The sequence below is a fragment of the Episyrphus balteatus genome, chromosome 2, assembly GCF_945859705.1.
Source record: "Episyrphus balteatus chromosome 2, idEpiBalt1.1, whole genome shotgun sequence".
Taxonomy (NCBI): Eukaryota; Metazoa; Arthropoda; class Insecta; order Diptera; family Syrphidae; genus Episyrphus; species Episyrphus balteatus.
Window position 1 is genome coordinate 111069810 of NC_079135.1, and position 18540 is coordinate 111088349.

Genomic DNA, 18540 nt, shown 5'->3' on the forward strand with positions numbered 1-18540 from the left:
AAGATGAATTCAATGTTATGTTTCCGATAATAATTCCACGAACTGGCTATCGGAGACCCAAAGATTATTTGTTAATAGAATAAACCAAAATAAATATATCACTTTTATTATTTCATAATGGAGACTTCATTAATATCAAATTAAAATATTTAAGTGCAGGTAAATTTAAATATATTAAGCATTTTTGCACAAAATTTTAAAAATCATATTTTCCTCGAAATATAATTGAATGCAGTTGTTGCTTTTTCATGCGATAAAGTTGCTGGATTTCACTAGGCCCACAACGTAACCACTAGATAGATGATGAATGCCGGCAAGTACATGCAGCTAACAGAAAGCATACAATGCGCGAGGAATGGAATCTCAGCATTGTACGCCCGATTCTTAAGAAATGAGACCCTCTGAACTTCGCCAGCTACAAGAGAATCAGTCTCCTTAGCATAGTCTGTTTTATCTATTCAAGCGTCGATTTTGTTGAGTTGAAGAAGCTGAGTAAACCAAAGAACGCTTCAGTTTCCTTTTTCCTCCCCTTTCACGTTAACCTTCTCCTCTCCCCACCCGGTGGTTGGTGTTCGCGCTGGCCGCCCTTATCCCTATCGTCAGTGTGACGTCACGTTGCCTGACGATACTTACCCTACCATCTCCCTCCATTCTCTTATCTCAAATCCTATTGGGCTAGATCAAGGTGTTAAACGACCCTTGTCGATGACCAGCTTGGCTGAGAGCCCAACTTAAAACTAGCTTTTCTGTTTACGCGAATCTCTGTACAGAACGACCTCTTTTTCTTCGCTAATCGGAGGAACTTACTATCTTTCAAAAGTCGATTCAGCTGCTTGCATATGCCAACGATTTTCACATAATCGGAAGAACACAGCTTGATGTCAGTGGCGATTTTGTGAGCATAGAAACCGAACCGACAAAAATAATTTTAACGGTCAATTTGGACAAAACCAACGAATTGGTTCCGGTATTAATACAGACAACAATACAACAAACAAACGAAGAATTACCTTTGCGAACTGTTTAGTTTGAGAAGGCAATTAATTGACAAAGCAAAGCCCTCTCTCGAGCAACTGAAGTGTCCATATACAAGACTCATCATCGATTTTTAGTCAAGTGTGCATTGATAGTGATTGGAGAAGAAGGTACAACACCCGGCGAGAAAAGTTTTCGACTCCAACCTATATATCAATCAACTTGGCGTGCGAAAGCAGATAGCTAAAGAGTGAGCTGGCTGGAGAAGCTTGTTGGTTGAGGCCCAAGTCCACAATAGATTGTTATCACCTTAAGGCGCTGATCACCCTTAGTAAGAAAGTAATACGTATAACTTTGGCTTTAAAATTAGAATCAAAGCTGTGGCCTTACAATTTATCTGCATTTGATTTAACCTGCGTGTAAGAACTTTATATCATTAAAGAAAAGTTTTCATTATCATACAATTTATTTATTCAATAAATAACAAATCTACAAAACTAATTACTTACTAAATTTAATTAGCTATACATAATTTCTTTTCTCATTTACAAAAAAAGGCAATACATTTTTGTAATCATATCTGAACATCATTGTTCCGCAATATCTCCAACTCTTCCGGCAACGCACACACCCTCAATTGTTTCTCAATTAGCAAATCTTGCAAATGTGATAATTCTTGCGGCACAAATATCGCACCATCCAAGTAAATTGCTTTATTCCAAGGACAATCATCCAAAGCGGCTAACAAACATTTCTTAGTCGTCTCAAAAGGCGTTCGACTATCCGACAAGCACCTCATATAAAATCTCCAATACAATGCATTCCTCTGAAATACCGTTCTACCCTCCAGTGATTTCAACAAATTCAAAATTCGATTTTTATAAGTAGTCTCATTATGTTCTCCATTCCATGGTGTGACATCAGCATCAAACTGTTTATTCGATTGCTTAAATCTTATCCGAGCAACAATTATAAGAAAAATTATCGACAATATTGAATCAGATCGCAACATAACACCTTGTATTTTAAACCATGGCTGATTGGACAACAGTGAACATGACTGCAGAAAGAATAAATTCTCAGGAAACTCATCTAATGCTTGACTGATTTTGTCATAGATTAGAACATTAGAAACAATGCATGTCGAACTATCACATTGCATAAGCGAAATCAATAGCTCATAAACTTGTTCCCGAATAAATTTATGCCGTTCATTTTTCTCCACAAAAATACGCAACATTGTTTCCAAATTCGCCATCGCCTCTAATTTACTACCCAAAATATAAAGATACCAAGTTTTTAAGCGCACCAAATTTAACATAAAATCGGAGAAGAAATGTTGCTCCAATTCCATTATTTTCACATTTTTTTCGATCTCAATCAATGCCTCGAGACGTTCGGAGAGTTTCTTCAAACCAGATTGCCTTCGAACTGCAGTAAAATTAAAACTTGCCTCCAACGAAGCATCCAAAGGCAGTGACAATGAATAGCACATTAGAACTTTAAGTGCTTTTTCTAATTGATTTTCTTTGATTAAAATATTCACATAGCATACATAAGCATTGGATAGATCCGAATTGACATTATCATGATCGTTTTCGGTTAGAATTTGTCCAAAAATAACCTCACATTGGTTAAGATCTCCTAATTCATATTCCAACAAGGCATATTCAGTATAGAAATTTAAAACATTTCGATTCTGTTCTTTCTTAAAGAGATTCTTCACCTTTGAACGAAGATTCTTTTTATATTCCGCATCTAGTTTATTGGCCAGCTTCTGAAGAATTAGTAAAACTCTTTCAAAACGCAACCAAATTAGAATGAATAGTATTCGTTTTCTTTCATCAATCTGCTCAAAGCATTTAGCACAGGTTAACAGAATTTCTTGAACAGTCTTGGCATAGATTTCATATCCAATAGTTGAGTTCAAAAATGTCGGACAAACGCAAACTTCTTTGGACAATTCATAGATGACTTCATAGAAATCGTTAAACTTTTCCTCCGACGGGCATTTGTACTTGTTAAGGAGCACAGCTAAAATATCTTCTATGGCATCGGTGTCTCCAATATTTTCCACTTGAGTGTTAAATCTACTTCGCAGAGAACTGGTGTTTACCAATGGAATCTTCAGCAAGCGTAATATTATTAAAATCATATAAAACGAGTTCTCTCGTTGTTGCAAGGGATAAATGTAGTAGCAAATGTCCTCATTGAATACCACCCTTTGGGGATCACTACATTGAGTGTTTTCCGGACACGGAAGAAAGTTGAAACTCTGTCGTAGCTTTTCAATACGAAGCCAGATTTCATTCATCGGCAAACCGGATTGCAGAACTAATTCTTCGTATTCAATCAATGTCTGTTGATCTTTTTCCAACGGTTTGAGGGAGGAAAATTTATCAGGCGAAACATTGAGTTCTAAAGCTAACAAGATGAGGGCGAAGAAGAGCTCATTTAGACCAGATTGCCTAAGGAACAATGCGCAATTATTAAAGAGTTTTAACATTACACTATCGTCTTGGAGTTTTCTATGCATCTTTTGCATGCATTGTTCATAGATTTTTAATACATCAGGTACAATGCAACGAGCCATGGTGCATTGGGTGGTCAGTATTTGAGCTGTCCACAGAACATAATTGTAGGGATCTTTGCTAAGAAGTTTATCAATCATTTTACTCACCTCGAATGATGGGTAACTGGCATTTGCTATGTCCACATACAGCCTGTACAGTGTTTCATTTCCGAGATGATGGAAGAGAGCACGTTGGAGAATGTCTAGCTTCTTCTCAGAAAGGAATGTCTTGGACCATTTGTAAGGATTTTGATCTTGGAGATGAACCAATTGAACCCAGTGTGAATCTTCACTTGGATTTTGTGCAATTTGTCGATTAAGATCAGTTGTGGTTTGAGTGAAAGTGTTTTCATCTAGACAAGGGATTGTTGGTTCTTTGGCGCGCATTTCGTTTCGTAACTCAGATTTGAAATACCTTTTAAAATGTTTGACATGACGATTGGCTGAAGTTCGTCCACCGTATGTTCGGTGAAAGTGCAATCGATATCTTGGACAAGCTGGTTTATGGAGAGTATTGACAGTTCGATATTGTGGAGCGCCTTTTTTGTCAATGTAGAATTCTTCGTCGCCGTTGAATTCGAGAACTGGTGGCGGTGGTGGTGATAAACGGTGGCGTTTCTTTTTCTTTTCTGATTTGGATTTTTTGGTAATTACTTCTGATTCTGATGATGGATCATTTGGAGTTTCTTTTGTGGTTTCAATAAGTTGAAGAATATCAGAATCTAGTTTAATGTAGCTTGAATTTTCTAGCCATTTGGCGGAGGTAGATGAAGTTGTTGGAATAGATTCTGTAGGTGGTTGAACTTGTTGTTGTTGATTTGCGGTTGTATCTGCATATGCTGGGAATAAGGACATTTTTATTAAAAATATAATAAAAATAATTATGAAGAAGAGTTAAAAAAATGTTTTTCTGTTGTATTTTATTTATCAGTTGCAAGGTAGCCTTCAAAATGTCATAATAAAAATTCATCCAAAAATTCATCGCTGATAAACGTTTATTTATGTACAAAGTTCTGTTTGATTTAACAAACGAAACGAGTCAACATTAAGGTTAAAACAGAATTTGTATATTAAAGCCTCAGCTACACAGCGCTTCCGACGCTGCAAAATTGATGCTATCGTTATGCAGACTTTTCAGGAGTCAATTTTTATCATGAGGTGAAGATGTGTTTTATTATTCATGTGGATCTGGATCAATTTTACATGTAAAACATAAATAACACGTTATCCTTCTTTCTATCGGGATTATTTGTATTGAGCCAAAAATTAGTTAGGTGGCCTTTGCTTGTCGGTAGGGAGAAAAATAAGAGATAGAGCTAGAGAGTAAAAAAAATTGAGCTAAAACCGACGTTCAGCGGCACGCGGTATTTGTATAAAAAAAAATCCAAACCGTTCAAGGCTTGGCCACACCGAAGGGTACATTTACGGCCTTGAATGCATTTTCCCGTACCAATCTTCAATCGCGTGTACAAAATGGGTACATACACTTTTTTTCATACAATTACCCATACCGCTACCGCAGAACTTCCCGTTGCAGTGTGTTCCTTCCTTAATAAATTTGTAATTATTTTTGCCTGGTAACACTTTTATGTTAAACATCAGTTTCATTTCCCCACCAAAAGTCGTTTCATTTGTGCTGTTTGTGTTTAGTTTTACAAATTTATTATTATTCCTTTAATTTTATAAACTTTATCCTTAACCAATGATTTAAATTGTACCAAACTTAATTGAAACAAAAGCTTAAAATATGGAGGAATATGTTCTCGAAATACCTGTTTGTCGAGTGTGTCTGAAAGCATCAGACGAATGCATAGAAATAGACACGCTCATGTTTCGCGAAGATGACGATGAACAACCAAAATCATATTTTGAATGCTTAAAAGCGTGCACTCAACTAGATATCCAAATTGACGATAGTCAACCCAAGCATATTTGTTCAACATGCTGCAATGAATTATCTGCTGCTTATGAATTTATAACAAAAGCTAAAATCTCTCATGACTTACTTACTGGAGAAACATACGAAGCAGCCAAGTATGAAGAAGATGTATTAGAAGACAATCAACCAATTGATTCAAAGACTGTTATTGAATCTATTGAAAATGATGAAGATGATGATGAAGATGTTTTGTATATGAATATAAAGAATGGGGATGATGTAAGTTGTAAACTTGGATTTGAAATTATCATAAGTTAAGGTTTATTTCTTGTATAGCTAGAAGAGAGAGAGGAGGAGGAAGAGAAGGAGGTGGAAATAAATTCTCATATGGAAATAAACAAAGACAATTTGCTAGAAGACGAAGAAGAATGGGAAAGTAGCATGAAGGAACATGATGTTCAGGCGTACGATGAAGTTTCTATTGATGATTTCAATGAAGAGGAAATCATTGAAGACGAAGAAGAAGAGTATGTGCCTAAAAAGATAATATGCAATTTGTGTCAGGCACAATTTACCAATTTAATAGATCTGAGAGAGCATGGAGATCAGGAACATGGTAAGACGGTTTATTTTATAGTTTCAGTTGTCTTATTTCAGCGATATAAGAAGCTATTTTGCAAGGTACGCCTTCAGGCTTGACCACATCAGAAGGGGGTATCCGTTATTGGTACGGGTAATTGTATGAAAAAAATTCCAAACTGGTACATCATAGTTAGGGTTTGGATTTTTTACATACAATTACCCGTACCGCTACAGCAAACCTTTCCGGTGCGGTCAAACCTTTATAGGCCCCACGTAACATGTTTTTCCATTACTTACTTACCTTGAAATCTATTACAATAATTTCTGCAGAAGCAGAAAAACTAATAAGTTTTTCAAAATGGTGGACGCCCCACAAGACCCAACAATACGTAAACTGAGTTTTGTACTCAGGATAAACCCCTCTTCAATACTGCATTAAAACTTAGCTGACGTCATAACTTTTTTTTGACTCCTCATTGACTGAACTGTAGAACAACTAGCGTCTAAAGGTGGCGCTACAATCCATTTTATTATCTGGTCTCAACCAACAAGCTTCTCCAAGCTGATTGAGGTCCCCTTCCTCTACTGCACCGCCGTCCCTCTGGGTCGGATTCCAAAACTCGCACAGTTCGATATTGTATTTTCTTCTCCAAACACCATCAATGCAGACGGTACCAAAAATCGCACAAAGAACCTTTATCTCGAAACAATCCAGGGTGTTTTCATACACCTTCGTCAAAATCCATGCCTCTGTACCGTATAGCAGGACTGGGATGATAAGAGCGGACAGCAGCGGTTCGTTTGATTTCAACGCTGGTGTTGTTGTCTGCGTTTATAGCGGAGCCTAGGTAGATGAAGTTTTTTACTACCTACCTCGAAGTTATGGTAGTTCATTGTCCAAGGTGAAGTTTTGTCTAATACGTCGATGTTGAGTGGCCTTTTTGAGAACAGCATATGCCTGGTTTTGCACTCATTGACTGTTAAACCTATCTTTGTCGCTTCGCTTTGATGCTTACAAAAACGGCTCCTTACGCTGTATTCTTCCGATCAAAACAAAGTCAGCAAATTCAAATACCCTGATCCTAATCAATGGAATTAAACTTTTATATCTTCAATATCTTTACTTTGTGCCTAACAAATATGATCACAAATATCAATTAATTTCAAAAGGTTGAAAGGTACTAAAATGGTGATCAAAGTGCTTGATGACATTAGATTTGAATACGATCTGGACAATCTTACTGTTCTTTGTTTGCTGGATTTCTCAAAGGCTTTTGAAAGAGCTTAAGCTCATTTTGATTGGATATGACCAAATGAATTACTTTGCAAGAAACTAATGTTCTATTTTGGCTTTCATGATAGAGCAGTGCGCCGTGTTAGATGTTATTTGTACAATCGTTGCCAAAAATTTCTTTTTTAAGACCTTTATTATTCTGTATTTTTATAAAACACCTCCCAAATGTACATTTATATGCATATGATGCTGAAATATACCTATCACCGCTTGGTCTACAGAAAGATTTGATTTGTAGAATAAATGAATATCCAGAGGAAATATCTTACTCTTAATCCGTATAAGTCCAAATTTATCACGATATCTAAAAAACTTTGCTTTGTTTTGTAGATACCGTTATTAGTCTTGTGTTTAAAATCAATAAGCACTTTCAGCTGAAAATCACTGCAACTACATAGTTGAAAATAGATATTCTGAACTACGTAGACTTTGTGAATTCTCTGCCATAAATATAGTGAGCACTATGCTTAGACTTATAAAAACATTACTTGTACCTTTTATGGACTACGCTTATGTCGTTTATAGTAAGCCTAATTCGCATTCGAAACATAAACTACTTGTAGCTTTTAACTATACTGGCTGAACAGAATGGAAATTCGCTTGTGGCAAAGAAAAACGCCGTGGTACAAGATGTAAAATAAAATCGCTCAAAATGTAGGAAAGATGAACAGAATTATGTGGCGCACTAAAATGTCAATTGCCTAAAAAAAAATAATTTTAACTGAGCAACCACATTAGAAACGTCAAAAGTCATTGCGCTTGTAGCTTGAAGTAAAAGTCGACTCGACTTGTACCACAGCGAATTTCCTTGCCACAGCCACAGCTACGTATTCTGGCACCAATATACTAATTTCATACTTTTTAACTTTGACAGCGACACAAGACACGAGCCACAGCTACATCATTCTGGTCTACCACATATGATAGGATATGTGTTTGGTCTACGCAAGCACGAAAAAATTGAAAATACTATCAATTGTGAAGAATTTAGGCCCATTAACTCATTGCCTGTATACGAAAAAGTTATCGAAAAAGTTGTCTATAAACAGTTCGCAAAATATCTGTCAGATAATAAAATTTTAATTGAAAATCAATCTGGGTTCCGTCAATCACACTCTTGTGAATCTGCAGTAAACATGGTGCTGATAAGGTGGAAAGAATCTATCTCCAAAGGTAAGAAAGTTGTCTGTGTTTTTCTTGACCTAAAACGAGCCTTTGAGACGATCGATCCTAATATTATGATGGAGAAGTTATTAATGTATGGAATAAGTGGTGTTGAGTTTGATTGGTTTCAAAGTTATTTATTGGGTCGTTCTCAACAAACCAAAATCAATGGAGTTTTGTCTGATCCTGAACCAATTGATCTTGGAGTTCCACAAGGATCCATACTTGGTCCAATCCTTTTTAACTGCTACATCAACGATATGAACAAAGCTATTAAGAACTGTGAGCTTGCTCTATTTGCAGACGATTCATTATTGTTTGTCGAAGCGGAATCAACTCAGGAATGTGAACGATTATTAAAAGAAGATCTTGATGTGTTAAATGTGTGGCTTAAGGCTAATAAACTGAAACTTAATGTATCAAAAACTAAATGTATGGTTTTAAACGATAATGTTAATGTTAACGTATCTATAGATCAAGAAACTGTTGAACAAGTTTTGCAAATAAAGTACTTAGGTGTAATTATCTTATATATATAATTCTCCTGTGCGTTTGTTTGTGAGCCTACTTCTTCTAAACGACTGGACAGATTTTTCTGAAATTTGGTGGGTGTGATAAGGTCCATCAGAGACAGGTTTTGTTTCATAATTGGACCCGGTAGGTGGCGCTGTTGTCGAGTTGTAGGAAAATTGCATATTCTGAACGAACGACTGGACAGATTTTTGTGAAATTTTGTGTATGTGATAAAGTCCATCCGAGACAGGATTGTTTTATAATTGGACCCGGTAGGTGGCGCTGTTGTCGAGTTTTAGGAAAATTGTATATTTTGAACGAACGACTGGACAGATTTTTGTGAAATTTTGTTTATGTGATAAGGTACGTCCGAGACAAGTTTTTTTTTATAATTGGACCCGGTAGGTGGTGCTGTTGTCGAGTTTTAGGATAATTTCATATTTTGAACGAACGACTGAACAGATTTTTGTGAAATTTTGTTTATGTGATAAGGTCCGTCCGAGACAGTTTTTTTTTATAATTGGACCCGGTAGGTGGCGCTGTTGTCGAATTTTAGGAAAATTGCATATTTTGAACGAAAGACTGGGCAGATTTTTATGAAATGTTGTGTATGTGATAAAGTCTATCCGAGACGGGTTTTGTTTCAAAATTGGACCCGGTAGGTGGCGCTGTTGTCGAGTTTTAGGATAATTTCATATTTTGAACGAACGACTGAACAGATTTTTGTGAAATTTTGTTTATGTGATAAGGTCCGTCCGAGACAGGTTTTTTTTTATAATTGGACCCGGTAGGTGGCGCTGTTGTCGAGTTTTAGGAAAATTGCATATTTTGAACGAAAGACTGGGCAGATATTTATGAAATATTGTGTATGTGATAAGGTCCATCCGAGACGGGTTTTGTTTCAAAATTGGACCCGGTAGGTGGCGCTGTTGTCCAGTTTTAGGATAATTTCATATTTTGAACGAACGACTGAACAGATTTTTGTGAAATTTTGTTTATGTGATAAGGTCCATCCGAGACAGGTTTTTTTTATAATTGGACCCGGTAGGTGGCGCTGTTGTCGAGTTAGGAAAATTTCATATTTTGACCAAAATGGGGGCCAATTTGGTTCTGTGAAAACGTGAATCGAAAAAAAAAACTTTTTCATTTTAGCTTTCAAACACTCTTTTCACTTTTTCGATTCATTTGAAACGAAAAACGATTCTCATCCTATGATATCACAAATAATTTAGTGAAAAAAATATATATTTATATGAATATTTTTGATGTTTGTTTTCATTTTTTCACAGAACGAGAATAAAATGAGTGAACAAGTGAAAAGCTTTTCGTTTCACTTATTCACAGAACCAGAATTGGCCCCCTGGAGAGATTTTTCTGAAATTTGGTGGATGTGATAAGGTCCATCCGAGACAGGTTTTGTTTCATAATTGGACCCGGTAGGTGGCGCTGATGTCGAGTTATAGAAAAATTTCATATTTTGAACGAACGACTGAACAGATTTTTTGTGAAATTTTGTTTATGTGATAAGGTCCGTCCGAGACAGGTTTTTTTTTATAATTGGACCCGGTAGGTGGCGCTGTTATCGAGTTTTAGAAAAATTGCATATTTTGACCAGACTGGAGAGATTTTTGTGAAATTTTGTGTGTGTGGTATGGACCCAGTAGGTGTCGCTGTTGTCAAGTTATAGTTAAATTCCATATTTGAAGTCCGAATGACAGTAGATATAGATTTTTATGAAATTTTGTGTGTGTGTGTGTGTGTGTGATAAGGTTCGTTCGAGACAGGTTTTGTTTTATAGTTGGACCTGGTATGTTGTCAAGTTATAAGCAAATTCAATATTTGGGGTTCAAAATCGCTCATATTCAAGGGTAATAAAAACAAACATGAATTAACTCTTTAAAATGTTAGTCCCGCAAAGAAAATTGTTTACCATCAGTATATCTCAATTAAATTTATGACTGCATCTTAAAATTTGTTTAAGTTGTTTCAACTACCATTAATACAATTTCCGCATAAAAATCAAATGATTTATTTTTTTTAAAGAAATATTTCGACGTATGTATGAATAGAATTAAGACGAAATCTTTTCATTTTTAATCGTTTTTTTTTTAAGATTTTATCCTATTGCTATTGTTTCGGTTACTGGCTCCAACATTACTCACACGGTAACGGTTTAGAAACGAACAAATACAAACTTCAATGAAACCAAAATATGTAAGAGAGAGAATACTATTTTTAAAGTGGATTAAAAATGAGCGTTGAAAGTGGATGCTACATTCCGCAAATAAAAATTTTGGAAGTTAAAACGAAAGTCAACAAAACAAAAACAATGGTTGTTCGTATAGTCGGTTTACGGACGATAATTTTACGTGATAACGTCATAAGAAAACAGGTTGTTTAAACAAAAAAAAAGTAAAAAGATCGTTCTTGGTGTTGGAATTCCAGCCTCTGGTGCAAAACACAAATCATTAACAGTTTCACAAAAGAAAGGGAGAATGAGTCATACTTTTCTATAATGGCAGGCGGGATTCATCGATTTAGGCACTTTTTGCAAAAAAAAAGAAGTGAAACCAGAGCCAGTTTTTGTATATTTGTGAATTATATAACCTTTATTGGTTGAATAAATTCCGATAAAAATTTGTAATAGCTGTCAAACAAATGATTTGCTTTGTTTAATATTTTAAACAGTTTTACATATGTATGTACCTATGTGTAATGGGAAAAGGTTAACACATTACAAAATCAAAAATTGGAAATAAAACTTGGAAAAGGGGGAACGAAGTCCGCCGGGTCAGCTAGCTGATTATAAATTAAGTTTTGAGCAACATGTGCAATATATTTAAAAAAAAATTTCAAAGAAAGTTGGTTTCCTTAGAAGAATTCGAAATAAAGTAAATACTATTACTGCTATAAATATTTATAATGTAATTATCAAACCACATTTTGAATACTGTTCTACTGTTTTGTATTTAATTAACCAAAGCTCTATGTGCAACTTACAAAAACTTCAAAATAAAGCAATGCGTGCAATACTTCGATGTAGTAAATATAATTCTATTGTAAATATGTTAAATACTTTGATGTGGATGTCTGTTAAACAGCGTATTTATTTCAATGTTATATTTTTTGTGTTTAAAATCAAAAATAATTTATTACCAACATACTTGTCAAAATATATTCGTTACGTCAGAGATGTTCAACCTTATATGTTAAGAAATAGAGAGGATATAAGACTGCAAGCTTTTAGAAATGCAAGATCTCAAAACAGTCTGATTTATGTCGAATTCCTTTCAATTTTTTGAATCGCCTCAAAAAAATCGAATTTTTGGTCTTAAAAAGGAACATGAAAACAGACCGAATTCTTTTTGCGATTGTATGTGTGTCATTTGACAACAATTTTTACACGAACGTCAAGCTGAAACCAAAACAATTTCTGCAAAATAAAACCAGAGATTCCTTTGATCAATAATTTTGTTTGTTTTCTTCGGTAATATAGATTTATTTTAATCAGAATCAAAGGGAAATTGCAGTTATTATTAAGATCTGAGTGAAGATGAAGTAGAAGGTTAATTATTTTGGCCGTATGCTGTGGTTTTACAGAGAAAAAATTTTCTGACGACAATTACGAGGAGAAAAGTCACAGTAATTTTAATTTTTCACAAGAACTATGCCAGGAATAAATATATTTTGATCGCACATTGTTTTTTTTTTTATTTATTTCATATTTTTCCGCAATAAAAATACGATATTCAATTAAAATTTACTCTTTATTTGAAGTTGATGTTCTCAAATAAACAAACAACACGAAGAAAACTTTCAGCTTGACGTTTGAGAAATGTCAAATGTTCCAAGTGTGTGTGCAAATCCGTGTAAATCTCTCAAAAAAGAGGGATTAAAAAAAATTCGAATTCTGCTTCGTTTGAGGCGAATTTTTTTTCTATGGAACATGATTTTCAGAAAAAATTCGCTTCGAAATCGCCGAAAATTCGATTTTTCAATTGAAAGGAATTCGACATTATAAAGGGTTTAAACTTTTCAATGATCTTCCAAATAATGTTAAACAACTAAGTAATAAGTTTGAATTTAAAAAAGAAGTAATAAGTTTTGTTAAACAATATATTTAATTGCCAATGCCATTGTAAATAACATATTATATTTTTATATACCTATTATAATATTTATTGTAATTATTAATAGCAAATTTAGCTAAATAAATTGGGAGAATTCTCTCGTTAATTAATTAACATTATAATCAACTAGTCCTTGGTGTTACGCTGCAGCAATATCTTGATGCTAGATGTTGTAGGTTTTTGCACAAAAAATTCAAAATAGAACATTTCTTTATTTATATAATAAACTTTAATTTATACATTGATATTTAAAAAAATTAAACTGTACTGGGGTCGTTACTTGCTATTAACTTTACTATCATTATTATTTATCGGTTTTTAAAAAAATTGCCTTTACCATATTTCAGAAAAAGTATCGTTTGTCTGTGAAATTTGCTGTTATCGCTTTAGCTACAAATATACACTAAACGAACACATAAAGCGCAAACATGATACTTCCTTTGTGAAATGTAAGATATGTGATGTCCTCATAGAAAGCTGTTTACTCCGAGCCCACAAAAGAAAAGAACACAAATCAACCACATTTCTATGCAGTGCCTGTCGTAAGTAGATTTTCCACTGAAACTCATATTCAAATCTAAAGAATATTTCTTTTTGTGTTTTTGAAACAGCTCGTACCTTCAAATCATCAACTGGCCTTCAAATACACAGTGAAACCCACAAAACGGATCGCCAGCGAAATATCGAATGCGAAGTATGCCACAAAAAATTTCTCACAGAAAGAACATTCAAGGTACACGAACGTACACACTGGGATCGAGATCGCTTTAAATGCGAATTGTGCGACAAGGAATTTTTGCAAAAGATTAATCTTAAGCTTCATATGCAAATGCATCGAGGTGAAACTATGGATTGTTTGTATTGTGAAAAGAAATTCGTTCGTAAAAACGATTTAACTGTTCATATGCGATTCCATACGGGCAATTTCCCATATGAGTGTACACAGTGTGACAAACGTTTTGCGATTGTTAGCCATTTAAATTATCATATGAAACGACATCAAGGTTTTGTATACAAATGTGAAGTGTGTCACAAGGAATTCATTAATAAATCAGGATTGAGAAATCATTCGTTTCAGCATACAATTATGCCGTTTAATTGTTTACTTTGTGAAAAAGGATTTCCAACTAAATTTAAGTGAGTTTTTTTCTTATTAATTTGTTTATTTTAATTATTATTGTTGTTTGATTTTTTCAGGATTAAAAGACACTTAAAAACTGTACATCACATCGAGGAACATGAAGATTTTGAACGATTAATAACAACAGAAAAAGTTAAACATGAAACTATAATCGATGAGACTATTGAAGAAGAAATATTAGAGCAGGTTGTTGATGACAATTCAGGAGAAGATTATATAATAAGTTAATTTATAAATAGAATAAAATATTTTTAGTTTTACCAAATTTGTTAAGATAAAAAATTGGTACTGTATTGCCGAAAGTTTTACAGTTAAGCATAATTGTGCCTAACTAAAAGAGTTCTTAAGACGTTCAGCAGACTAGGTAATCATTTTGGTTCGTACCAAAAAAAACATACAAATTAAGAATCAAGAAATATGTAGTTCATAGATCCATACTTTCGCTGAAGTAGGGTCATAGTAGGAAAATGGTCTACATTATGGACAAAAACACAATTTTGAAAAATTCTAGAGTACGAGTGAAAAATTCTGGGATACGCACAAAAAATCAGAGGAAAGTTATGAAAACAGCCAAAATTTCTATTAAAATCAATTATTGAGGAGCTTTTCCTCAAGATAATTTGGGCAATCAACACCAAACCAAAGGTTTAGGAAAACTTAATATTTTGGAGACTGATGTGTATATTTTATGTACATGGTGAGTAGATCGAAAGAGTTCTGCAACGTAGCATTCGCTGAACAAATGTAAGTGCATCCACAAGATTTGAAAAAATAGTTGGTTTGAAACACAATTTTTTTTCAGTTCAAATTTTCACGTTATAAAAAATTCAACATTTTGAAAATCATCTTACTAGAAGCAATTCAGTAGGTGTGACACATTTTCTGGTTTAAGTTCGAGTTCTTAGAGGGCAAAGGTCAGGCTTCATGACCCCCTTTCCCGACGCATAAGCCCTTGGCCTTGTAATATAAATGTGGGATGGTGTAAAAGTTTTACAAGTAAAGTGAATGAGTGACGCACGGTGAAAGAAAACATAATGAAGCCCAAAAGATCTTATTTTTGCGTTTTGCCTGTTTTGATGTCATTTTCTAACAGGCAATTTTATTTACTTTACGACTAACGATCTTTTTAAAAAATTATAATTCAATCAATAGGGAAAATCTGACTAAGTTGTGATGTAGTTCGGATGCAGCATTCAATGGGCGCCCGCCATTCCGAAAAAGGAGTAACTCACAATATCTCGGTGAAAAACTTGCTTTATTAATAATAATTTTAATTTTTAACTATAAGCCTGTAAAACCAAAGATGTATTGCAAGCCACTAGTTAGAAAAATAGAAAAGAATTTTCATCGGTAGATACACTGAGATTATTCGGCCTTATTACGAATTCTATTTGTATCGAAAATTTTCTACAATTTGCGAAAAAAGAATCACAAAATTTTTATACAATTTTCCATTACAAACGGATTCCATGATTGTTTTTTCGAGAATCGTAGCAAATTTCCGATACGAATAAAATTTCTGATAAGCCCAATTATCTCATATACACAGATTGCGTCCAGTTGAAAAACGTTGAAACTACTTCGTTTTCGTTGAAATACGACTACGTATTACGATAATCGTTTTACTTCAACGATACTATTTACGACTGCCATTTACCTATCGTTTAACTTTCTTTTAGCTGTCATAATATTATTGCGTTTGCTGTAGAATTCATGTGAGCCTCAAAAAAATATTTTGGTTTAGTTTAGCCAAACGACTTTCTCGTTTTACATAATCGCTCTTCGTCGTGACTATCGTTTACTTCAGTATCGTTGACTTGTAGACCGCGGGTGATAATTGAAAGAATGCTTTTTAAGGTGCGGCTCGAACCTACCTCTAGGTAAGTAGTCATCCACTGTCGCACAGAAAATTAGCAAGACATTTTCTGATTGGAAATAAATAATAATCTTTTTCCTCTCCAATACATCATTTTCTTATGGGAGTTATACTTTCAGAAAGACAACTCTTTTTTTACTTTGAGCTGAGTTTGCATTGATTTAATCTAAAATTATAGTAAATACTTATTGTCTCATCATCATCATCCAGAAGTTTAGCTGGGAGCCCTATTTTATAAAACGATAATCGTTAAAACTATTTCGTTTTCGTTGAAATGCGGCTACGTATTACGATAATCGTTTTACTTCAACGATACTCGTTAATCTTTACGACTGCCTTTTACCTATCGTTTAAATTTCGTTTTCGTTCAGCTGTCATATTATTCTTCCATATGCTGGTAGAATGGATGTGAGCCTCAAAAAAATATTTTTTTCGGTTGAGTTTGGCCAAACGACTTTATCGTTTTACATAATCGCTCTTTGTCGTGACTATCGTTTACTTCAGTATCGTTGACTTGCCGCTCGTTTCGTATCACGTAATAGACCCCCTGATTTAAGATAAGGATTTTTTGGTTGGCTTATACCTACTATTCTTCCTAGTGGGTTAGGGTGGTTGATTTTTCCTTCTTCATTTAGTCTCTTAATTTAGGAGCCGGTTATAGCGATGAGGAAAAAATTTCGAATAGGAAGATATTTTAACATATTTCCAACATATCCTGATGTTGTAAGTGGACTTGACTCATTATTATTCTCTACGCCTCATCTGTCCTGTGGGCCAAATAAAGGATTTACAAAAGGAGCTCAAAGAAATCAACACAAAATTAAGTTTTTCAGCATTTATTTTTATTTCTAGACATATTAAGTATTCATGTTTTTTTTTGTATAATATATTATTATTATTTTTAATGCTTAATTTCACAAAAATTGTACTATTTTATATACGCAGTTCCTGGAATCTGGGAGTTGAGCAGATATTTATAATCTTTGGATTCAAAAAGGAGCTGGTTTCCAACCAACTTATTATTTTTTCATAAAAAAAAGCACAGCTTTTTACAAGAGACTCCAACTCTAACTTAAAATTGGAATCCCTTGTTTTTATTATTATTATCAAATCCAAATATATACTTAAACTCTCAGTTTGACTAAAAAATAAAACTTACAGACGAAGAAACAAAAAAAACTTAAATAAACAAATATAATATATAACCAACCACATTTTTTGTGTGTGGTTTCCTTTTACAAATCCTATACATAAATTTCTAATAAAAACAAATAAAAATATAAAAAAAAACTTAGCAAGTCTGAAGCTCTATAGGAACAGGAATATTTTGTTGGGCAGCGAATTGAAGAAGGGCATAATACTTGTTTCTCCAATTGACAATATCTCGATTATTGGCCTCATTGTCCTGATGCAAGCGTTCCAATTCTTGCCATTCGTTGGTTTTCTCCGATTCCAGAGTATCCTTTTGTTCGATTCGTTTAATTCGACAACTTGCAGCGTAGCCCCGATTTTTCAACGTTCTACGTCGTTGTTTCATGCGAACAATCTCTTCTCGTGTTAAGCCACGCATTTTTAACATTCGATTTAGATCTCGAACTGAAATCGAGACCAATTGGTCATCGGATATGTCTGGAATGGGGCATGGCGACATTGGTGGCTATTGTATGCAAAAAAAACATTTAAATAGAGAATACTCATTATTATTTTAGAAGGGAGATCACGTGCAATTACTTGCAAAAAATTTAATGATGAAACATTTTTTTCAGAGGTTTTTTTTTTCTTGATAAAATGCTTGTACATTAACTTTTTTTGTTACCAATGGCGGAGGCAGAGGCGCCCGAAAATCTTCGATTCCTTGTTGATATTGATATGACGACATGGCCATTATTTTTGTTGAATATTTAATTTATTCAAATTTAAGATATTTGATTAATTTTTATTACGCGTTTAGTAATAGAAAAATTATGTTTTTTTTTATCCGCACTTAAGTGATAAGAAATAAAGAGGTGCTTGAAAGATAAAGTATAACAACAAATTACGATGACAAATCGATTTTTTGAAATCTGTTTGTCTGAAATTGAAAAGAGATGGAAGATGTGTAGTTTTTTGAGTATGTTTGATTTTGGAGAAAAATACAGGGATGTTATATAATTTGAGTGAAATAAATAACTATACATAAATGTTGGATCTGTTTGTGAACTTTATGCGGGACACATTGGTGACGGTGTACCGCAAGCGGTATTGCCATACAATTTTAGGTGTGTTTATTATTATGCGCGGGCTATACTGTGCGAAAAAAATTTACATGTTAAATGTAACAACACCCTAGCCCTTCGAACTTGCATTTAACAAGTAAATTATTTAGTCCCGTCTGCGTTTTTATTTCAATTTTAGTTCATTTAGCGAAGTTAAGT

General features: G+C 34.0%; 3 protein-coding genes across 4 annotated transcripts; 1 reads left to right on the plus strand and 2 right to left on the minus strand.

The window, feature by feature from the left end:
• Positions 1-249: 249 nt before the first annotated feature.
• LOC129912028 (nuclear exosome regulator NRDE2) lies at positions 250-4485 on the minus strand. The gene has a single exon (XM_055990109.1). It carries the CDS (start codon positions 4400-4402, stop codon positions 1550-1552), a length of 2853 nt encoding a protein of 950 aa, XP_055846084.1. The 5' UTR covers positions 4403-4485; the 3' UTR covers positions 250-1549.
• Positions 4486-5160: 675 nt separating this feature from the next.
• On the plus strand, positions 5161-14515 carry LOC129912032 (oocyte zinc finger protein XlCOF28-like). The gene is made up of 5 exons (XM_055990115.1): positions 5161-5705; positions 5763-6042; positions 13457-13651; positions 13721-14246; positions 14307-14515. The coding sequence occupies exons 1-5, from the start codon at positions 5295-5297 to the stop codon at positions 14476-14478; spliced, it is 1584 nt and encodes a 527-aa protein (XP_055846090.1). The 5' UTR covers positions 5161-5294; the 3' UTR covers positions 14479-14515.
• Positions 14516-16946: 2431 nt separating this feature from the next.
• LOC129912035 (transcription factor MafK) lies at positions 16947-18199 on the minus strand. 2 transcript variants are annotated; one of them, XM_055990120.1, is made up of 2 exons: positions 17943-18199; positions 16947-17783 (listed from the first exon to the last, which is right to left on the minus strand). In XM_055990120.1, exons 1-2 carry the CDS (start codon positions 18009-18011, stop codon positions 17418-17420), a joined length of 435 nt encoding a protein of 144 aa, XP_055846095.1. In that variant the 5' UTR covers positions 18012-18199; the 3' UTR covers positions 16947-17417. The 2 variants fall into 2 exon arrangements, with proteins under 2 accessions (XP_055846095.1, XP_055846094.1); XM_055990119.1 differs by having other exon boundaries at positions 17931-18174.
• Positions 18200-18540: the final 341 nt, after the last annotated feature.